Consider the following 18,823-nt stretch of genomic DNA (forward strand, 5'->3'; position numbering starts at 1 on the left):
AACTCTGTCACATATTCTTAATGGCTGCTATGTATGTAAGGGAATGTACATTGCTAGGCACAACGGAATTGTTGACCTATTAGGTCATAAGGACATAAGTTCATGTGTTTCATCATCTGCCAAAGTGCATAAACAGTAACACTCATGTGTTTCAACTGCCATGTTCATGCGCAATAATGAAAATGATGCCTTTTCAGATGTCACAGCTAATACACCAAAAGTTGTTGTTGATGAGGACAATAGAGAAGTGACCATTTTTGAAGTGGCATGTACATTTGACCATTCCTTACCAAGGATGCTATTATACAGCTTGGTTACAAATGTAAACTGCTTGTGTTCATATTTGAAAGCCTTGGTAATATCCATAAATCAGTTGTGAGAGTCCTGCAGATTGCAGGAATGCCCAAGCCAAGAGCTAAGGCATTGGCAAAATTCTGTTCAGGGTCTGCGACAATTGGCAGTCACCATATATGGATGAGGCGATGCTTTCTGTACCTGTGATCTGTATCCTGAAACAGTTGTTGAATTATGTATATTATAAACAGCAACAGAGTACAGTCAAACTCAGGCCAAAGGGGATAGCCCCAAAACAAAGTCCTTGCGGTCTTGATTCCATTTAGTGCCCGTCTGTCTGTCTGTCTGTCTTTTTATGAGCGTTCTACATCATCCATTGATGACTCATCGAGGCCATCTGTGAAGCTTACGTGAGCTGGGTCTATACACAAGCCTGCATACATTGTGTTCCCTTATTCCCTGTTATGACTGGCTCAAAAGAGGCAAAATAATAATAAGGTGGGTCAGATGAAAAGAATATATTTACAAAAGGAATGAGAGAACACATGAAAAGCTGCAGCTAGGTCTTGTGGCAGGGTTGAGAGAGTGGACAGAGGCTGAAGCCAACTAGCCCATTTAAACCTGAGGCCGATTTCAAAAACTAAATCCTGGCCTATGTTTCCTCAAAAACATCTAAAATGACACAGATGCTTTCCGGGATTGAAAGGTATAATAATAAATTATTAGCAACCTTACCAGGTCTAAATTGGCTAGACACTAGACAGGTACAGTATACGTATAGTAGAGAAGGACCCTATAGCATGTGTTAAAAACATGTGTGAATTGATATAGTATGGTGTTGATTTTCTTTTGCCATCCTTAACAAGCCAACTGTCTGTCACCTCCCGTTCGGTGTGTCGATCACTTATTTAGTGTCTCTACAGTATACAGTGTATAACAGGGTACAGGTGGTGTCACTGACAAATTATCTTTGTTTCTGTCGTGACTCGTCAGGTGACTGCACAATCCATCAACTATTAGAAAATGATTTGATCGAGGGCCACAAAATGTTAACTGGCTAACAGTAATAATTCTAGGCTCCCCCATGAAACAAATCACCGTCCTAACTTGAATGTTGGCCATTCACTTTCCCACCCAGATTTTGTCCGGGAAATCAAACCCGGAGCCTTCCGGTAACGAGCACACTCCTCTACCCCACATGTTGCATGGAGACGTACCTATGTTGGGGATGTCTGGTCCTTGGTCCTGGGTGAGCTCCTTGTCGAGGGCCACAAAATGTTAACTGGCTAACAGTAATAATTCTAGGCTCCCCCATGAAACAAATCACCGTCCTAACTTGAATGTTGGCCATTCACTTTCCCACCCAGATTTTGTCCGGGAAATCAAACCCGGAGCCTTCCGGTAACGAGCACACTCCTCTACCCCACATGTTGCATGGAGACGTACCTATGTTGGGGATGTCTGGTCCTTGGTCCTGGGTGAGCTCCTTGTTGTAGCGCAGGAAGAGGATGGTGTTTTTCAGGGTCAGCGCGTGGTCAAAGTACCGCTGTGCCTCGCCCTCTGCCGTGCTCTCCACCTGAGAACCGCAGAGAACCAGGAGAGAGGGTGAGAACCAGGGAGGGGGGAGGTTGGAGTTTGGCTGAAGGGGATTTTCAAGTCAACTTTTGAGTTGACTTGAAACAGAATTCTTAACATGCCTTGTGCTCTTCTGAGATGGATCTCAATCAATAAGAGACACAAACAAGGTCAAAGACACAGATCGGATGTCAAATCATAAATTACTTGTATTTTGCTGCAGCAAAGGACGACGAGACTTGCACATAGGCATCAAATCCATCGATCCCTCAGTGCTGTGAGCTTGTAGATTTTCTATTTTCAATATTTTGCATCACACCAGTGTGTGAAAAAAAGACGAATTGTTAAGAAAATAATTTATATGCACGCACACGCGCACACACGCACACACACACACACACACACACACACACACACACACACACACACACACACACACACACACACACACACACACACACACACACACACACACACACACACACACACACACACACACACACACACACACACACACACACACACACACACACACACACACACACACACACACGCCTTGCATGCCTTTGATCTATGCCTAGAAAACATTTTATCGGTATTGCCGTATCGGTTGTGTGCCCCCCTGATTATTAATAACATGTAAACATGTGACATGTAAACACAACATGAACATAGTACTCTTATTATGCATATCGCATTCTTGCCGAGAAATATATATACATTTTCGAGTTACAAAAGGGGAAGAATTTTAATAATAATAAAAAAACGAATGGTTCAAGCCCATTCATTAAGATTCGAGTGCTAACCCTAACGAGCGAAGGTTCGAACCCTGAATATTCAGGGACAGCGTTACACACCCCCCCCCCCCCCCCCCCCCCCCCCCCATGTCATCTGTAATAGTACCAGTGAAGTTTTGGGAAAGAAGGGAAAACTACTAGAAAAAGGACTTTTGGCATTTCAGACAGTTCTCCGCCTATGACAAGCCCATTGCCCACAATAGTCATGCCAGGTTGAAAATTGTTTAATTGATGAAGACTGCTTTCCACTGCAATGGCCATGAAACAAGGTTGCAATACTCAATTTCTTATTCAACATTTTCAAATCACATTTAACATTAAAACTGCTTGGGTGTAAACATACCCAGGTGCCTGTCTAAGTAATTATCATGTACGGCCACATAATTTCTTCTGGCACAGAGATAATCCTAATAAAACACATTGCTTTGCCACCTTTAGCTGGCATGGCATGATATTTCATAATGCCTGCAAGCATTAGTCTGCAGTGAAGTGATAATGACAATATTAATAATAGGTCTGGTCTATTATTAAATTATTAAAATGTGTATACACTATTGTCACATTTTCTCCGGACGATGTCGATGGACGCATGTTCGCATATCCTTAAAGACACAACTGTGTCAATGAAAAGTATTAACAACCAGTAAAACGAGGTCGCGCTGAAACAACAGAGCTTCTTAATATTGCACAGTTGAGAAGCAGGAGTTAAACTATTAATCTGGTGTCAGTGAGGTCAGATGTAGAGTTGCTGGCCGGCTCCATACTGTATATGCAGATCTAGTATTTCAAACCATGTATGGCTATCCAGGGTTTGATGAGGTCAGTGTCGTGATCTTCATATATGGAGATCCAGGTGATGATAGTCAGCTCTACATATGGAGATCCATTGTACCAACTTGGTTCATTTGCAAGTGTGACTCGCGTCGTGGCAACCACACTGGTAATCATGATATGTCACAATATGGCCATATATTGATATTCCCATATATGGGCTTAATATTGATGACATCAGTATATACAGGAGCTTGTGATTTCACGAGGCGTGTCTCGAGGCGTGATGTCACGAGGAGGTGACCTGACGGACGGACGGACGGACGGACGGGTTTTGCAGGTTTTCATAGTAATCTGCAACCTACAGTCGCAATAACTACTGACTAAATAATAACTACATTGGATCCACTGGAATAAAGATTCTTCTTTTTTTGTCCCTTTTTTGAAAAGTAAAGGGTTTGGACATACAAGGTTTCCACCGACAGCGATGATATTGTCATTAAACAGTATCTATGCTACAGTATGACATTGTCCAGCCCGCTGCCAGACAGACATTGCCATTAAAAAGGGAGCCAGGATTAGATTAATGTGGGGTTTGTTGCTCAGGGTCTCACCTTTTCCAGCTCGGCCAGGAAGCTGTCCAGCGTCTCGTCTGACAGCTTGCCCACCTCAAACATGGTGACTGCGTGGCTCTTCAGGTTCTGAAAGGCAAAGAGACGCATGCAACAAAGTCAGTAACTCCAAACGACACTGCCTGGCCATTTTGTTATTGTACCTGGTTCAGGTTCAAAAAGGCTCAATGTATGTAATTTAGATAGCATTTTATGCAGATATACTGTAGTACTCTATATAGTGTATACTTATAGTTTCATTGTACAGATATTCTACTATTAGACGGATGTTATGATTCATATCATATGATTCTTGATTCTATTTTTTTCTGACCGACACTTCCCCCCCCCCCCCCCCCCCCAACAGCTTTTCTTAAATTTAGAATAGATTATGTGTTGTTTTTGCTTACTGTAAATCACTCTGGATTAAGAGCATCTGCTAAATGCCTAAATTGTAAATTGACATACACGCGTGCAAGCATGCACAATTATATAGCCGAATACAGATTTTTTTCCTGCCTCCAGCCATCTGGTAGAGAGTTACTAAAACGTGCTATACATCTCTGAAAAACCGTTTGTTCATTTATTTAAAGGTTCACTCATTCATTCATATGCTGGGGAGGGCTGGGAGCTGAACAAGCTCAATAAAATCATGAAGAAGGCCAGCTCCATTGTTGGCCTCTGAATGGAAGGGCTGCTGAGAGGAGGATTAGGGACAAATTTATCTCCATCTTGGTAAACTCCTCCCATCCACCATACGTGGCAAGCTGCAGGATAGGTGCTCAGACTGTATAATGCATTATTAAGGGACAAAGAAGTCACGCAGTGACTTTGGTCACTTATTAAGGGACCAAGAATTGGAAACTTCTTGGAAACTCGGTAATCTGGTAGAGGTCCATGCCAAATGGTGACTATGTGAAGCCCATGACCATTGGCCAAATGGTGGCGCTATAGCACTGAAAATTGAAAATTAATGAAAATGCAAACTTTGAACGTGCATATCTCATGAACCGTTTGACCGTTGGCAATGACACACATACACATATTTGTCTCCTCATGCCGAACAACTTTTGTGTTCTGACTTTTGACCTCTGACCTTTAGATCACCCGCCATTTTTAATTATATGAAAACCATTTACAATGTATCTCCTCCCAGGATCTTTGCTCAAAATACACAAAAACGTCTACACTTGAACTTTGGACTTATACAGACTTATCGCTGCTTGCAGCTATATTTATTATTATTATTATGTTTATCTGTGTCTGACGTGTTTTTATTTATTTATCTTGTCACATTATGATGCTGAAACACCTCAATTTCCCTTCAGGGATTAATAAAGTATCTCTCATCTATCTCATCTCATCTCATTTTATTCTGCAGTTTAAATTTGTTGTTGTTGCAAGTTTCAGTCGTACAAACTGTGACAGATGTTCATGTCTTACTACAAATGTACATATACGAACCAGATGTTCCCCACAATATCCTACTATAAATGTACGAAATCTCTGTCTGTGCGTGAGTCAGCAGTTATCACCATCCAACTGACGACTTCAGTTGGTCCGGCGTTGGTCGATCTAATATAGGCATCCAGAACAAACGATTGGACCGATATGCCCATATATGTGAGCGTGTATGTGTGCCTGCATGTGTCCATGTTGGGTTTCCTATCATGAGGAAGGCAGTGAGGGTTTTGGGTCACTCACCGGAGAGAGGTTTCCCATCATGAGGAAGGCAGTGAGGGTTTTGGGTCACTCACCGGAGAGAGGTTTCCCATCATGAGGAAGGCAGTGAGGGTGGAGTCGAAGAGGAAGGCGATCCGTTTGGTGGGTGCAGATGGGATGCTGAAGCTGCTCATGCTGGCTGTGTCTGCTGAGCACAACAACCCAAAACATAAAGCAATAAGCCACAACAAGAGGTCTCAGGTCTCAGTCGGAGACTGCACCTCTCAGCCATTATAAAATACCCGGTTATTATATAATGGCTGAGAGGTGTAGTGAGACCCGACGCATAGCCCCGCCCTACTACTAGTAGTCAAGGAAAGCGCCGGCCGCGCCGGCGGAACTTCACCTTCTAATATAAACACAAAACCCCATTCTGCCAGCTGCCTCGCTAGCCTAGTGGACTACTAACACTGTCTTGTAATACCATGCTTCACCTGTTCGTGCCCCACTGCCGCCACTGTTTTTACAACCGCGGACTATTTAATAGTTTTTGGATTAAGGTTGGTGAGGGGTATGTTAATAGTTTTTAGATTAAGGTTGGTGAGGGGTACGTTAATAGTTTTTAGATTAAGGTTGGTGAGGGGTATGTTAATAGTTTTTAGATTAAGGTTGGTGAGGGGTACGTTAATAGTTTTTAGATTAAGGTTGGTGAGGGGTATGTTAATAGTTTTTAGATTAAGGTTGGTGAGGGGTACGTTAATAGTTTTTAGATTAAGGTTGGTGAGGGGCACGTTAATAGTTTTTAGATTAAGGTTGGTGAGGGGTACGTTAATAGTTTTTAGATTAAGGTTGGTGAGCGGTGTATTAAAAAGACTGGATTAAGGTTGGTGAGGGATGCGTTGCTCCCCTGCTTGCGGTTTAGGTTAGAGTTAGAGATAGGGTTAGTACTAATCATAGAGTACTAGTAGGCATAAACACTTGTGTGCTGTCCAAAACACAGCCCAGCGCTTCCTACTCCACTGACAACCAATCACAGCGCTCCAAATTCCTCGAATCCCGCAGCCATCCTAGGAAAAAAAAAATCAACGCCCACGCCCACACAGTCATATGGGCGTGGGCGGTGCTTAGCCGCCCGCACGGCCAGGGTGTGTAAGGCAATCAAGTGCTCCCCTTCCCCAGTTCAGCTACAGAGCTGCTGGATCAGCTTGGAATGATATACAGTTCATTCAAACCTTTATTTATTCTTGAAAGACATTGAAAAGTGATTGAAGATGTGGATAATCGTGAGATTTACAACAGAAACCAGCCAATTAGAATCAAGTATTGGGACTAACTGTTTTAGAATACAACATAAACCTTCTCGTCTGGAAAACTTGGAAACTTGACGTTGGTTTCACCATGGACTTAAAAGAAAAGAAACGGAAAACAGAGAAGACAATAAAAACTGATATGATACAATAATATAACACGAGAAGGAGTGCTTCTGCATAGGAGATATGTTTCCGCCTGCTGCAATAAGTCATCATTGTACAACTTCTACTCTGATTGGCTTGATCAGGCTATAAATAATGGTGTTATATAACAGGAATACTCTTTGGGGTAACGTAAAGCCACAAAAAATAAGTATAAAATAAAAGAAAGTAACGATACCCAACACTGGCCATGGGGAATGTTGAAATCAAGACACTGGACTCTTTAGTAGTGTTTGGTGTGTCTTTCAACTAGGTTTTTTTTTTTTTTTTTAAGATATATTTTTTTGCGGCTTATGCCTTTATTGATTTTTTAAGGGATAGAAATTAGGCTGACAGGAAACGGGAGAGAGATGGGGGGATGACATGCGGTAAAGGCCGTGTCGGGTCCGGGAGTCGAACCCGCGGCACACCGCGACTGGATCACCAGTCCGGTGCCCAGACCGTTACGCTACGGCCTGGGCCAATAAACTAGGTTGACTATTATTAGATGCCTATTTAGGTGGGTATTTTATCGTTTTTTATTGATGTTTATTTTTTTTCGTCCGTTTATGAGAGCTACTGTAACACCTTACTTTCCCCCCAGCGATGAATATAGTACCTACCTCCCTAAATCTAAATACAATATAATCGAAACAGCAGTACACACCTGTATATGACCCTAATGTTCAAAATATGTGTACCTGCTTTACACACTTCACTGTATATGTTTCTTCACTTCACTCAAATGTTTTGATGAATTGAACAAGGTGGACCCTCTTGTAAACAAGTGTAATGCTTAATTGGGTCGTCCACTAACAGTTAACAGTCTTTGTACTGAGTGTGTGCTTGAAATGTACTGTAATTCTGCAAACTGTTAATAAATATTTCAATCAATCAATTAATCTCTGTTGGGTGTAAACCTCATATGTCCAAAACAGTTACTTTTCAGGATTCAAATATAAAAATAGCAAAAGCAGCAGATCGACATGCTCAAAACGGGTTGATTCGCACCATGTTTCAAGCTTGCGGATCTGCTACTTGTGATGCTTTTGTGAGACACTGTAGTATCATCAAGTAGGGCGTTAATTTACGAAAAAAGTCAAAAAACACAAAAAGGTAGAATACGGAGATAAGAGGTTTCTGCCCGACAGCATGTATCTTCTGTATATGTTCCATTTAACTTGCTTTCTATTTATTTCCCTCTACTCTAACTCTGTACTCTATTATGTCGTATTTTGAATAAAAACGCAATAGGCACAACATGACTAACCTTCCATTACATTATTTTGCCAACAGTGAACACGCACACCGGCGATGAAGGTCTTAACCCTGGCATAGTGTTAGTTGCTCTACTTCCTGTATTAACAATAGCCTCTCACCTCCTGTTCTAGTTTTTTGGGGGTGAAATCTGTGGCAGCGTGTGTACGTGCTTAGCATTTTAATGAACCCCCAACATGCCCTGGGGCGAGCCCTCAGGCCTCCTCTTGTAGTGTGCATTAATGCTCCCCGCGCTTTACGTTAGCCTACATGGTAGACAGTCATGTGTATTCCAACAGCCTAAAGAACGTGAGCCGTTAAAAGTAAACAATAAACAGTAAAATGGTGCTTTGAGATATCAACATTCGCAGCAGACAGATATAACTTCAAATCAGTATCATTCATGATTCTTCATTCTTCTCGATTATTCGGTTATAGGTCAGTTATTCGTTCTAGATATTGGTTTTGATATTTTATTTCCGGTTGATTGCCCAGCCCTAACCTCTGATCTACAATAACTAAAAAAATGGTTTGGCCCTGACCCCTTCCTACTGTATGTGAAAGGTCCCTGTACCGGTCCTCCAGACAGTGGGCAGCTGAACATAGTGGGCAGCTCAACGTGAAAGTAAATGATGTTAACATGCATCATTATCAGACCAAAAACAATCCTTAAAGTTGTTGTTTTGGCCCAAAATGAGTGGAAAAACACTTACACAAGGTTTGTAGCTATTAGCATTTGTAGTATTGTGTATTTGGGCCCTCATTTGTAAAATAAATGTCCATGTAAAATAAAACCAGAGGTGGACAGTAACTGAGTAAATGTACTTAAGTACTGTACAGATTCTGAGGATTTGTACTTAACTTGATTATTTGATTTTTGAGCGGTGCCTCCGCTCCATTACGCAGCTATGTGTGTCACTACACGTGTCCCTATGTGTACGCGTCTGTCCAAGCACGGACCGCTGCAACACCTAAAGTGGCCAGTAGGGTACAGCACAGAGTAAAGTGGCACAGAGTACACTACAGTGTAACCAGGGCTCTACATGTCAAACTAGGGGGTTTTCATGATTCTGAATCCATTCCAAGCATTAGTTTTGCACAAAAACACTCCTTGGGCTATGGAGTTTGCGATGTTTGTAACAGATCAATTAGACTAAATTAATTAAAAAGAATCTAATTAGCTAGAGATGATATAGATTTAAAGGGAATCAAGCTTGTTTAAATTGTGTTCAAATCGATAACAGCTCTCATACAGGGAGGTGAACTTTCTCTGGGATTCATTAGGACTGTTGTGTCGTCTTAAAAATGGAGCGATACAATTGATTGTGTGTGTGTGTGTGTGTGTGGCATTTAGATAGCATTTCTGTTGGATTATATAGCATTTGATACAGACTTATAGCATGTTATGTAGACAGCACTGTAATTGTATTGTATGTAGTCATAGCACGCCATAGTACACATATATAGCATAGTAGTAAAGATGTATAGTTTATATGTATAGTGTATGTATAGTTTCACTATATAAATATTCCACTGTTACTTTCTTAGCTTACGCATGTTTCATGATAAATGCTTTTTATGTGATGTATTCCCATGCTTTGTTCTTGCTTAAATGTAAGTCGCTCTGGATTAAGAGCGTCTGCTAAATGCCTAAATTGTAAATTGTAAATTGTGTGTGTGTGTGTGTGTGTGTGTGTGTGTGTGTGTGTGTGTGAGTGAGAGAGAGAGACCTTGGTCCTCCAGGCTTGCAGTGTCAGTGTCCGTGGCAGAGGAGCCTCCCTCCATGACGGGACTGCTCTGCTCCCATGAAAGCAGCATCTTCTGAGGGTCCACGGTGCTCCTAGAACCAGTTAGGACCCGTTACAACCAGGAACAACCAGGGTTATTACAAAATAACAAAAAACGACAACATTTTAATTAGACTAAACGAAAACTAAGCCTTTTCACAAAATAAAAACTAAACTAGCAAACCCACTTTAAAATGAATTAAAGGTCCAACAACATGAAATTCAACTTTTCCCATTGCTTTGTGTTTTTAGGGCTCCCCTACGTGTCTTCTATCCCCACAAATACCCAATTTTGAACAATCAGGCATTCTCATCATATTTGGGATTGTATGTACATTGGTCTCAGAACAGGCCAACTGATTTTGGTGCTACTCTTGATGTCATCTGTATCTTCCTACTTTGTATAATCCCTCCCCATCTTCGGTTACAAATTTGCATTTCGTCTTTGGAGAGGGGAGGAGGGAGGGGAGGTGGGCCATATTATAATGAGAAATAGATGTAGGAGGGGAGTAGCTGGGATGAGGGTGTAATGATTTGCATACACAGTGCCCCCACCACATCAGGACATTGTGGTACTGCAGCTGTAACTGCTTTAGAAGCCAGACAGAAATGGACTGGTTATCAGAGTGGTGATTTAGGCTCAAACCATTAAATAAGTTTGAGGGACATAAACAAATTTAAAATGCATGTTGTAGTTCCTTTAAAACTAAATTAAATTAAAAACACGTCAATGCAAAATACAAATAAACTTCTAAACCATAATAACCATGGTTAGAACCGGTTAGAACCAGAACACATTTTAACACTGTTACATGTACACCTCACCTGCCGACCGTCATATATGCAAATAAAATGATACACTCACTCAGCTATATTTTTATACATAAGCAAGCAGCAGAATATTGCACACACACTCCTTTTCCTTTTGGCTTTTCCCTTCAGCTGTCGCCACAACGAATCAATCATCTGCCTCCATCTCACTAACTTCAACATCAATACATCTTCTCTTTGGTCTTCCTCTAGGCCTCCTGCCAGTTCCAACTTCAACATCCTTCTACCGATATACTCACTATTCCTCCTCTGTACGTGTCGAAACCATCTCAGTCTGGCCTCTCTGTCTTTCTCCAAAACATCTGACATGCGCTGCCCTCTGATGTACTCGTTCTTGATCCATCTTTGTTACTCCCAGAGAGAACCTCAACATTTTAGTCTCTGCTACAACCTCCAGCTCTGCTTCCTATCTTTTCCTCAGTGCGACAGTCTCTAAACCATACAACATAGCTGGTCTCACCACCATTTTGTACACCTTTCCTTTCATTCTTGCTGATACATTCCAATCACACATGACAGTTTTCTCCACCCATTCCAACCGGCTTGCACTCGTTTCTTCACCTCTTTCAGCATTGCTCTGAAATGTTGACCCTATAAGTACTAAAAGTCCTCCACCTTCATGACTACTCCCTGTAACCTCACTGTTCCACTTGGGTTTCTCTCATTCACACACATGTATTCTGTCTTGCTGCCCTTTCCAGGGCATACTGTATGTTCACCTCTCTAGATTTTCCTCTACCTGCTCACACTACAGATCATAAATGTGATCTCCAAACATCATGATCCATGGGGATTCCTGTATAATATCTGTCAGCCTGTCCATTACCAGTGCTGATCCTTGATGCAGCATCAACTCATCAGCTTTATTCCTCTGTAGTTTCCACTGCACGTCACCCTTGTTCTTAATTATATGCTCGCAGGCATGAGCAGAGAGAAGTGAACGGTGGGGTGGTTGTTTATACCGCTGGCTGACCTCTGGTTTGCGACGCACCAAATGAGCTTCAGTTCATATGCTAAATGTTTTATAAATCAATCGGATTATCACACGAGAGCTGATTCAGCTATCGTGTGACTGCAACATGACGAAAACAGTTGCACTGAGCCATCTCGTTAAACCCAGCTGGCTGCGATGAATAACCTAATCATTAGGCCTAATCAACGTCAACCGATCCATATAATTCTGTAGTGTATGATGACCACGCAATGTTACAGTCCACTGCAGGCTACAGGCTATTTGATTTACAAAATGATTTAGTATTATAACCACCGTCCCTTCGTGCGGCGGCGCTCCTCGTTATATGTGCCCGATTTAAAATAACAGATCTCTAAGCTGTCGAGACACGCCATGAGCGGGTGCGTGGATGGTTTGTAAACTTTGTAGGCTATGTTTGTTCTTTTGGACACCGAACAGCGACGATACTTGGGGTCTTGGACATAGCTTCACTTCAGAGGAAACGAATGGGAGCTACTCTGGAAATGGAATCCATTAGAATGATATGGAAATGGTACATTAACAGTCTAACGTGAGCTACATAAATCCTTTATTTCGGTCCATTGAACTCCGTTCTCACTCTCACACAGACACACACTGAACCACTGACGGCGCGCGCCGCTGCGCTGGCCATGCATTAAAGGTTTTATCGGGCTTCGGGCCTAACATAATGGTAATTTTTAGGGTCGGGCCGAGCTTCGGGCTTAAAATTTTGGGCCCGATGAGAACTCATCTACCTTCACCTTACGCTGCATCTCCAAGTGCACTTGTGTGCTCTCTATAATACTATTGCACGCATACTGCACACTCAAATACATATTTTAATACTTCACCGTTTCTATTTAAAGTTTGTCAAGTCATGTGTACTTATCGTCGCTGTACATTTATGTCGCACAAAAGTATTGAAAATAACAGATCTACAAGCTCACAAAGTAGCAAGCTCTGCAAGCTCATATATTGTATGTAAAAAACTGTTTTGGACATACAATGTTTCCACCTGACACGGAACGATATTCTGCCGATTAATCCCTTCTATTATATATGTATCTAAACAGTAAAACTCCTCCTGAGTGTCCATTCAACTCTAGCTCTCCTTGTTTGTGTATGTATGTATATACATGGAAGACTTTTTTCCCCTGTTTATTAAACTCGTGCTGACGCTGCTCCCAGACTTGTATCTTATCTTTATTCTTGTTACTTGGCTCCTATAATTACTTGACTTCCCTTCCCCCCCCCTCGAGTTCAATGAAAGAAAATGTTATCTCATGTTTTTATGCTTGAGCAATGGCCAGGCGAGGTCGGGAGGTTGTGTTTGTTTGTGTATGTGCAGTAGTAGGTCCCCGCTATGTACTGTACTGGCTTCATCCAGTTTGGGCCACATTGCATTTGACAACTGCGCAGCGCATTTAAAGCTGCAATCCAAAACCTATTTTAACAAATAAAAAAATATTTTAACCAATTTGTATGGTTTGATTGATTGATTGAAAATGGGTAAAATGGGTATAGTTCAACTGCTACGAGGAAGATAACAGAAAAAGCACTAAGACTTCAGGGTCCTCCATTTTCAAATCATCAGAACATTTAAAAACGTAAAAATATACACTTACAGTATACAAAGGTTTTTTTTAAAGGGTCCAGTTTCGAATTGCAGCCACTGTAAGTGTTTGAGAGCGGTTTTGAAGGAGTCTAGGAACTCATATTTCTTAATGGCTGTTGGTAGGCCGATCTACATTTTAGTGGCATAAGCTAGAGCTAATTGAATTTAACCTCTTGTTTTAGCAGAATCTGGGTTGTACGTGGTTTGTTGAACTCTTTGGTGTTGTGAGAGTGTGGACTTCGTTGACATTTTGTTTTGGGATATCTGGAGCCTTGTTTTAAGGGCCTTTTTAGGTGCTGTGGTACCATGAGGTGCATGAAGAAACCTTGTATTAGGTCTCCTGTTAGGGTTTTCAAGGTGTTTTTGTTGACCAGTGAGGAGATCCTGTACAGGAATCTTGTTCTTTGGTTGACTTTTTTGATTACATTGGTGGCCATTTTATCACAGAAAAGATTTGCCTCCAGCATGGAACCTACAGTACTGTAGGTACTAAGTAGGTAATTTAATCTTTTCTTGTGATAATACTGTCACCCACGTTAACTGAGAAGCTGTCGGCATTGTTGATATTACTATTTGATCCAAAGAGAATGGATTTTTCCCAGGTGTAATGATAGTTTGTTATCAGAAAAGCCAGGTGCGGATTCTACCGAGTTCAGAGCTGAGGGCATTTTCAACCTGCAGTTTATTCCTGTCTGAGACCAGCAGTAAAGAGTCATTCTGTCTGAGACCAGCAGTAAAGAGTCATTCTGTCTGAGACCAGCAGTAAAGAGTCATCATGGTAGTATGTTAATACAATATAACCAGTACATCTGTATAGTATAGAGCACGGTCTGTTAATCCAACTAGCCCTTACCCGTTGTGAGATATTTGCGCAGTACCCCCCTTGTGGCCGTGGGGGGTACTGCGCCCGGTGCGTTTTTAATTCACGAATAAATTCATTAATAATCATTAATGTGTCAAATAAAAAAAAGGGCGATTGGTGCAGGCAATGAGGAGCTACGGCGGTGTTTCTGACAGACAGACAGACACACACACACAGACAGACATTGTTAGAATTATAGTATGATGATGATGATGATGATGATGATGATGATGATGATATATAAGAGCATCCGCCTTAGTCCCGAATCATTTTCAGTGCTTCCGTTGCATAAACTGTATGACGGAAGCATTTGAACAAAATTAACGTTTTTTTTTTTTTCTTTCTTCTTCTGTCCTAGTTGTGCCTGTATATGGCTTCTTATGTGCATTGGTGATCTGACTTTTCAAAAAAATTATAAAAAAGAGTGGCGAGAGTCAACAGTCTGGAGATGGATGGATGGATGGATGGATGGATGGATGGGTGGACGGATGGATGGAATGGTTTGGTGGATGGGTGGGTGGACTGATATGGACGCAATGATTTCAGAGTATGGCTAGAAGGTGCACGTACCTGAGTCTGTTGACAGAGGGGGCGCTCTTCCAGGTGGGATGGAGCTGCTCAGAGCTGAACGCCTGGCCCTTCTTCACGGCAAAGCCCAGACGACAGTACATAGACACTGCATTCTGATTGGACAGAGCAGGGAAACACAGTCATCCACATCGGCTTTTGCCCCTGCAGAGTAAAATGCTCAGTGTTGATTTAACTCAAAGACTGTGCACATGGGAACACATGGATCCATGTGCACACTCTCTGAGTTACAAACAGCTACATTAAAATTTTCAATTTGGGGCTCTTTGATAAGAAGCAAGCAATGTGACAAGTATGTACTTGAGTGGTTCCACAGCACAGGATTAATGAAGCAGATAAATAAGACTAATACTTTCTTGAAAGTGCCACAGCAGCTATAGAGAACATGATTGATAACAGATTTTTTTTTGTCTGACCGGCTACTTTGTCATTAATCTTTTCGTTTGGCTAATTTATTCATGCATTAACTTGCCCCTTTCATCCAATCTTTGTTGAGGAAGGTGGGGGGGGAGGGGGCGTTGGTCTAAGAAGCGTAGCGGACTTGATTGCTTTCTGCCCTTTGGTACTCTTGTAAATGCAGGCTGCTGTTCGATGCTTAAAACAGCCTCTTCTGTGTTAAAAAAAAAGAAAGTTTCGAAAAAGCGACGAGGTGGAACACAACCAAGGTCAGCCCACTATAATCGAGAAAGTTTGATTCGGTTCACAGCTGCGGGGGGAAAGTTCTGCACGGAGAAGAGATTCTCAGACATCTCAATCAGTCTCGAGTGGTCTGGGTGTTCTCTCTCTCTCTCTCTCCATGAGTCAGCGCACAGTGCTGGCTTTCAACAGCGGATGAGGGAATTCAAACGAATTTTCACAGTCGAAGGCCAAGCCTGGCTATGTGTCTAAATAGGAGCTGGGGATCAAACTAGGTCGGACTTAAAGGGAACCTTTGCAGAGTTCGCATCAAGCACAACTTTTTCCCCACATTATATATAATCTCCTGATATCAGAACAATGGTTTTAGGTTCAAAATAGGAAAAATTCCCCTCCGTATAGTCTTGGTAAGCAACGGCTCCCGAGCCATGTCGGCCAATGGGTGAGGAGCCCATCTCCTGATTCTGTAGCGTGAAACAGTTCGAATGATGTACGAGTACATTCCCGCATGATGCTAGTATGTACTGGAACTGGTTATTGCGCCACGCATACAGTACATTAATGTTCTGGGTGGACACACACCTTCACCAAACCCAAGTCAATCTCCAGGACGTTGGCCAGCTGAAAGACAGAAAGAGGAGAGATGGTCAACAGCTGCAAAAATGTTCTATGAAGACACGCAGTCAGACACAAATAAACGGTGACGTTCAGTCAAAGTCACACCATGTTGTCGACATGAACGTTTCTGAAGCATACCTCCGATACGTTGGTCTGCTCATCGATGGACACAAAGATCTTGTAGAGGAGCGTTTCGAAATAATCCCCCTGCACCCGGTTCATAACGAATCCCTCCAGTGGGGGCACTGTGGGTGGATGATGAAATAAAACACTTAAGGCCTTTGTTATACTACAGCTATTCAACAAAAAGGCCAATGTACAAGCTCACACTTGTGCACAACAATGTGTGTACACAAGCAATCTCACCTGAGATGCAGCTGTCATCAGATATAGGCACATCTAAGTAGATGTATCCACGGTTGTATAAGCCTGGAAGATGAAATAAAAACAGCTTAAGATGATTTGCAATCCATCATGGGCTTGACTTGAACAACAGTACTTGACTTGAATAACAGTACTTGATTTGAACAACAGTACGTGACTTGAACTACAGTCCCACTAGACTGAAAATGTTTGTTAATATTATTGCTACAGAATGCCATAATGCACTGAACAAACTGATAAGATCAGAGAAAAAGTGCAATCAACCTCACTGACTGAATAAGGCAGAGTCTTGTCTGTTTGACGATTCATTTCGAGGGTCCAGATATTTGCTTGCTTGATATTTACACAGCAAATGAAAAGATCTCATATCACTACAGTCAATGCCATCAGCGTCAATGCTGAGCTCTACGTCCCTGTTGGACTTACGCCAGCATTGCCTTTATTCTTCATATGTGTACCCTTTCAGCCTCTGTCTGAAGTGGACACGGACCATGACTCCGCTATTTTTTGCTTAGTTATAATGAAAACTTCGACCTCTTTGAAGTGAACTGTGCTCAGCCTCAGACCACTACAGGGAGTGCTTCTAGTCTGTGTTGTGACTAGCTTAAAGGGACACTTCACCCTTTTTGGAAAAAGATATATGTTAATGACGTTTAGAAGATTTAGAACACTTTCCTGGGGTTTTGTATGTGTGTAATATGTGGTTTTAGATATTTTAGATTTTAGCAGTGAGCCCAGTGTCTCTGATGTCATGGACACTGGGCTCATTTACTTCCTGGACTACATGTTGTCTCAGTAAGACAGCCCTCCCCCTATCCACAAGGAGGAGCAGTGGACCAAAACATTATGGGAATTGTAGTCCGGGAAGTAAGGCCTCTTTTCCACTATGGGGTGGAACAAGAACCAGAACTAGAACTTTCCAGATCCCAGAACTACCAGGAACCTGTGAAGTTCCAGAACCAAGTTATGCTTCTGTTTCCATATACCCCCCCCCCCCCCCCCCCCTATTCCCCCACTGCTAAGTAGCTCGGCCGGCAGGGCCCCCCCCCCCCCCCCCCACCCCTTGGCACGGCCGGGGGGGTCCCGGAATACAGAGATATTCATGTTTAAATAATGACTGGTTATTATTCAACAGTGGTGGAAAGTAGCTGTATATAGTATTGTACTTAAATACATTTCGGCCATCTGAAAATAGACAAACTACAAGCTCGATGAGACACGTGAGCTTGTAGATTGTCTATTTTCAAATTTATTTGCTTTATTGTACTTTTTTAAACCAATAATATGAACATATTTTTATATGCCACATGCCACAGCTGTCACATATATTTCCTATACATAATACATATACTGTATATGCACATACTGTAGTTTATATGAACATGGATATATGCAGCATACATTATATATAGGCTATATTTGCCGATATGGATTTCCTTTCCATGTGGGGAGTGGGACAACAGTAAAACACCCGTTTAAAATGCATTAGACCAGTTGTTCTCCAACCTTTACCAGTACAATTTATTTTGCTTAAACTGCAAGAGAAAAATATATCTCATATAGGCTATAGCTCATATGATGATAAATGATAACCCACCTTTTGAATATAGCATTTAACATTGTGTGGGTTGCAATTATAGTGCCTCTTGAGCAGATTGAGCAAATTGTGCCATAACTTCCAGTCCAGTTGTAATGTCAATATCAAGAAATGTGCAAATACAAATCATTTAACTGTTGTGCTAGTTGAATTTAATTCTTCCAATGTGTAGTATTGTGTACAGCACATTTCTAGTAATGATATGCCTAATGCCTTGCCCTGAAAAAGAAAGAAGATTCTGTTAGAATAGATCATATGGCGCTCTCGCGCGCAAGCACACGCACACAAACACATACACGCACGCAAACACATACACACACGCACGCAAACACACACACACACACACACACACACACACACACACACACACACACACACACACACACGCACACGCACACGCACACGCACACACCCCCCTATCTGCAGTTAGCCTAGCTGTTAGCTGTAATGTAGAACAACAACTGCAAGCAAAAACTCGTCGCGACAGCTTTATGGCTCTCTCTCTCTCTCCCTC

The 18,823-nt window shown here is 41.9% G+C and overlaps 1 protein-coding gene across 2 annotated transcripts in view; it reads right to left on the reverse strand.

The window, feature by feature from the left end:
• fam91a1 (family with sequence similarity 91 member A1) overlaps positions 1 to 18,823 on the reverse strand; it is a 56,640-nt gene that overhangs the window by 18,439 nt on the left and 19,378 nt on the right. The window contains exons 8-15 of one of the 2 annotated variants that reach the window (XM_083772587.1): positions 16,695 to 16,757; positions 16,467 to 16,573; positions 16,293 to 16,331; positions 15,057 to 15,169; positions 10,149 to 10,258; positions 5,806 to 5,915; positions 4,052 to 4,138; positions 1,741 to 1,870 (exon numbers count right to left, since the gene is read on the reverse strand). In XM_083772587.1, coding sequence (XP_083628713.1) covers positions 1,741 to 1,870; positions 4,052 to 4,138; positions 5,806 to 5,915; positions 10,149 to 10,258; positions 15,057 to 15,169; positions 16,293 to 16,331; positions 16,467 to 16,573; positions 16,695 to 16,757 — 759 coding nt within the window. Of the gene's footprint in view, positions 1 to 1,740; positions 1,871 to 4,051; positions 4,139 to 5,805; positions 5,919 to 10,148; positions 10,259 to 15,056; positions 15,170 to 16,292; positions 16,332 to 16,466; positions 16,574 to 16,694; positions 16,758 to 18,823 lie in introns of both variants that reach the window. The other variant, XM_083772586.1, reaches the window with a different exon arrangement.

Source organism: Protomyctophum parallelum, assembly GCF_964188405.1.
Source record: "Protomyctophum parallelum genome assembly, chromosome: 1".
In the NCBI taxonomy this organism is placed as follows: domain Eukaryota; kingdom Metazoa; phylum Chordata; class Actinopteri; order Myctophiformes; family Myctophidae; genus Protomyctophum; species Protomyctophum parallelum.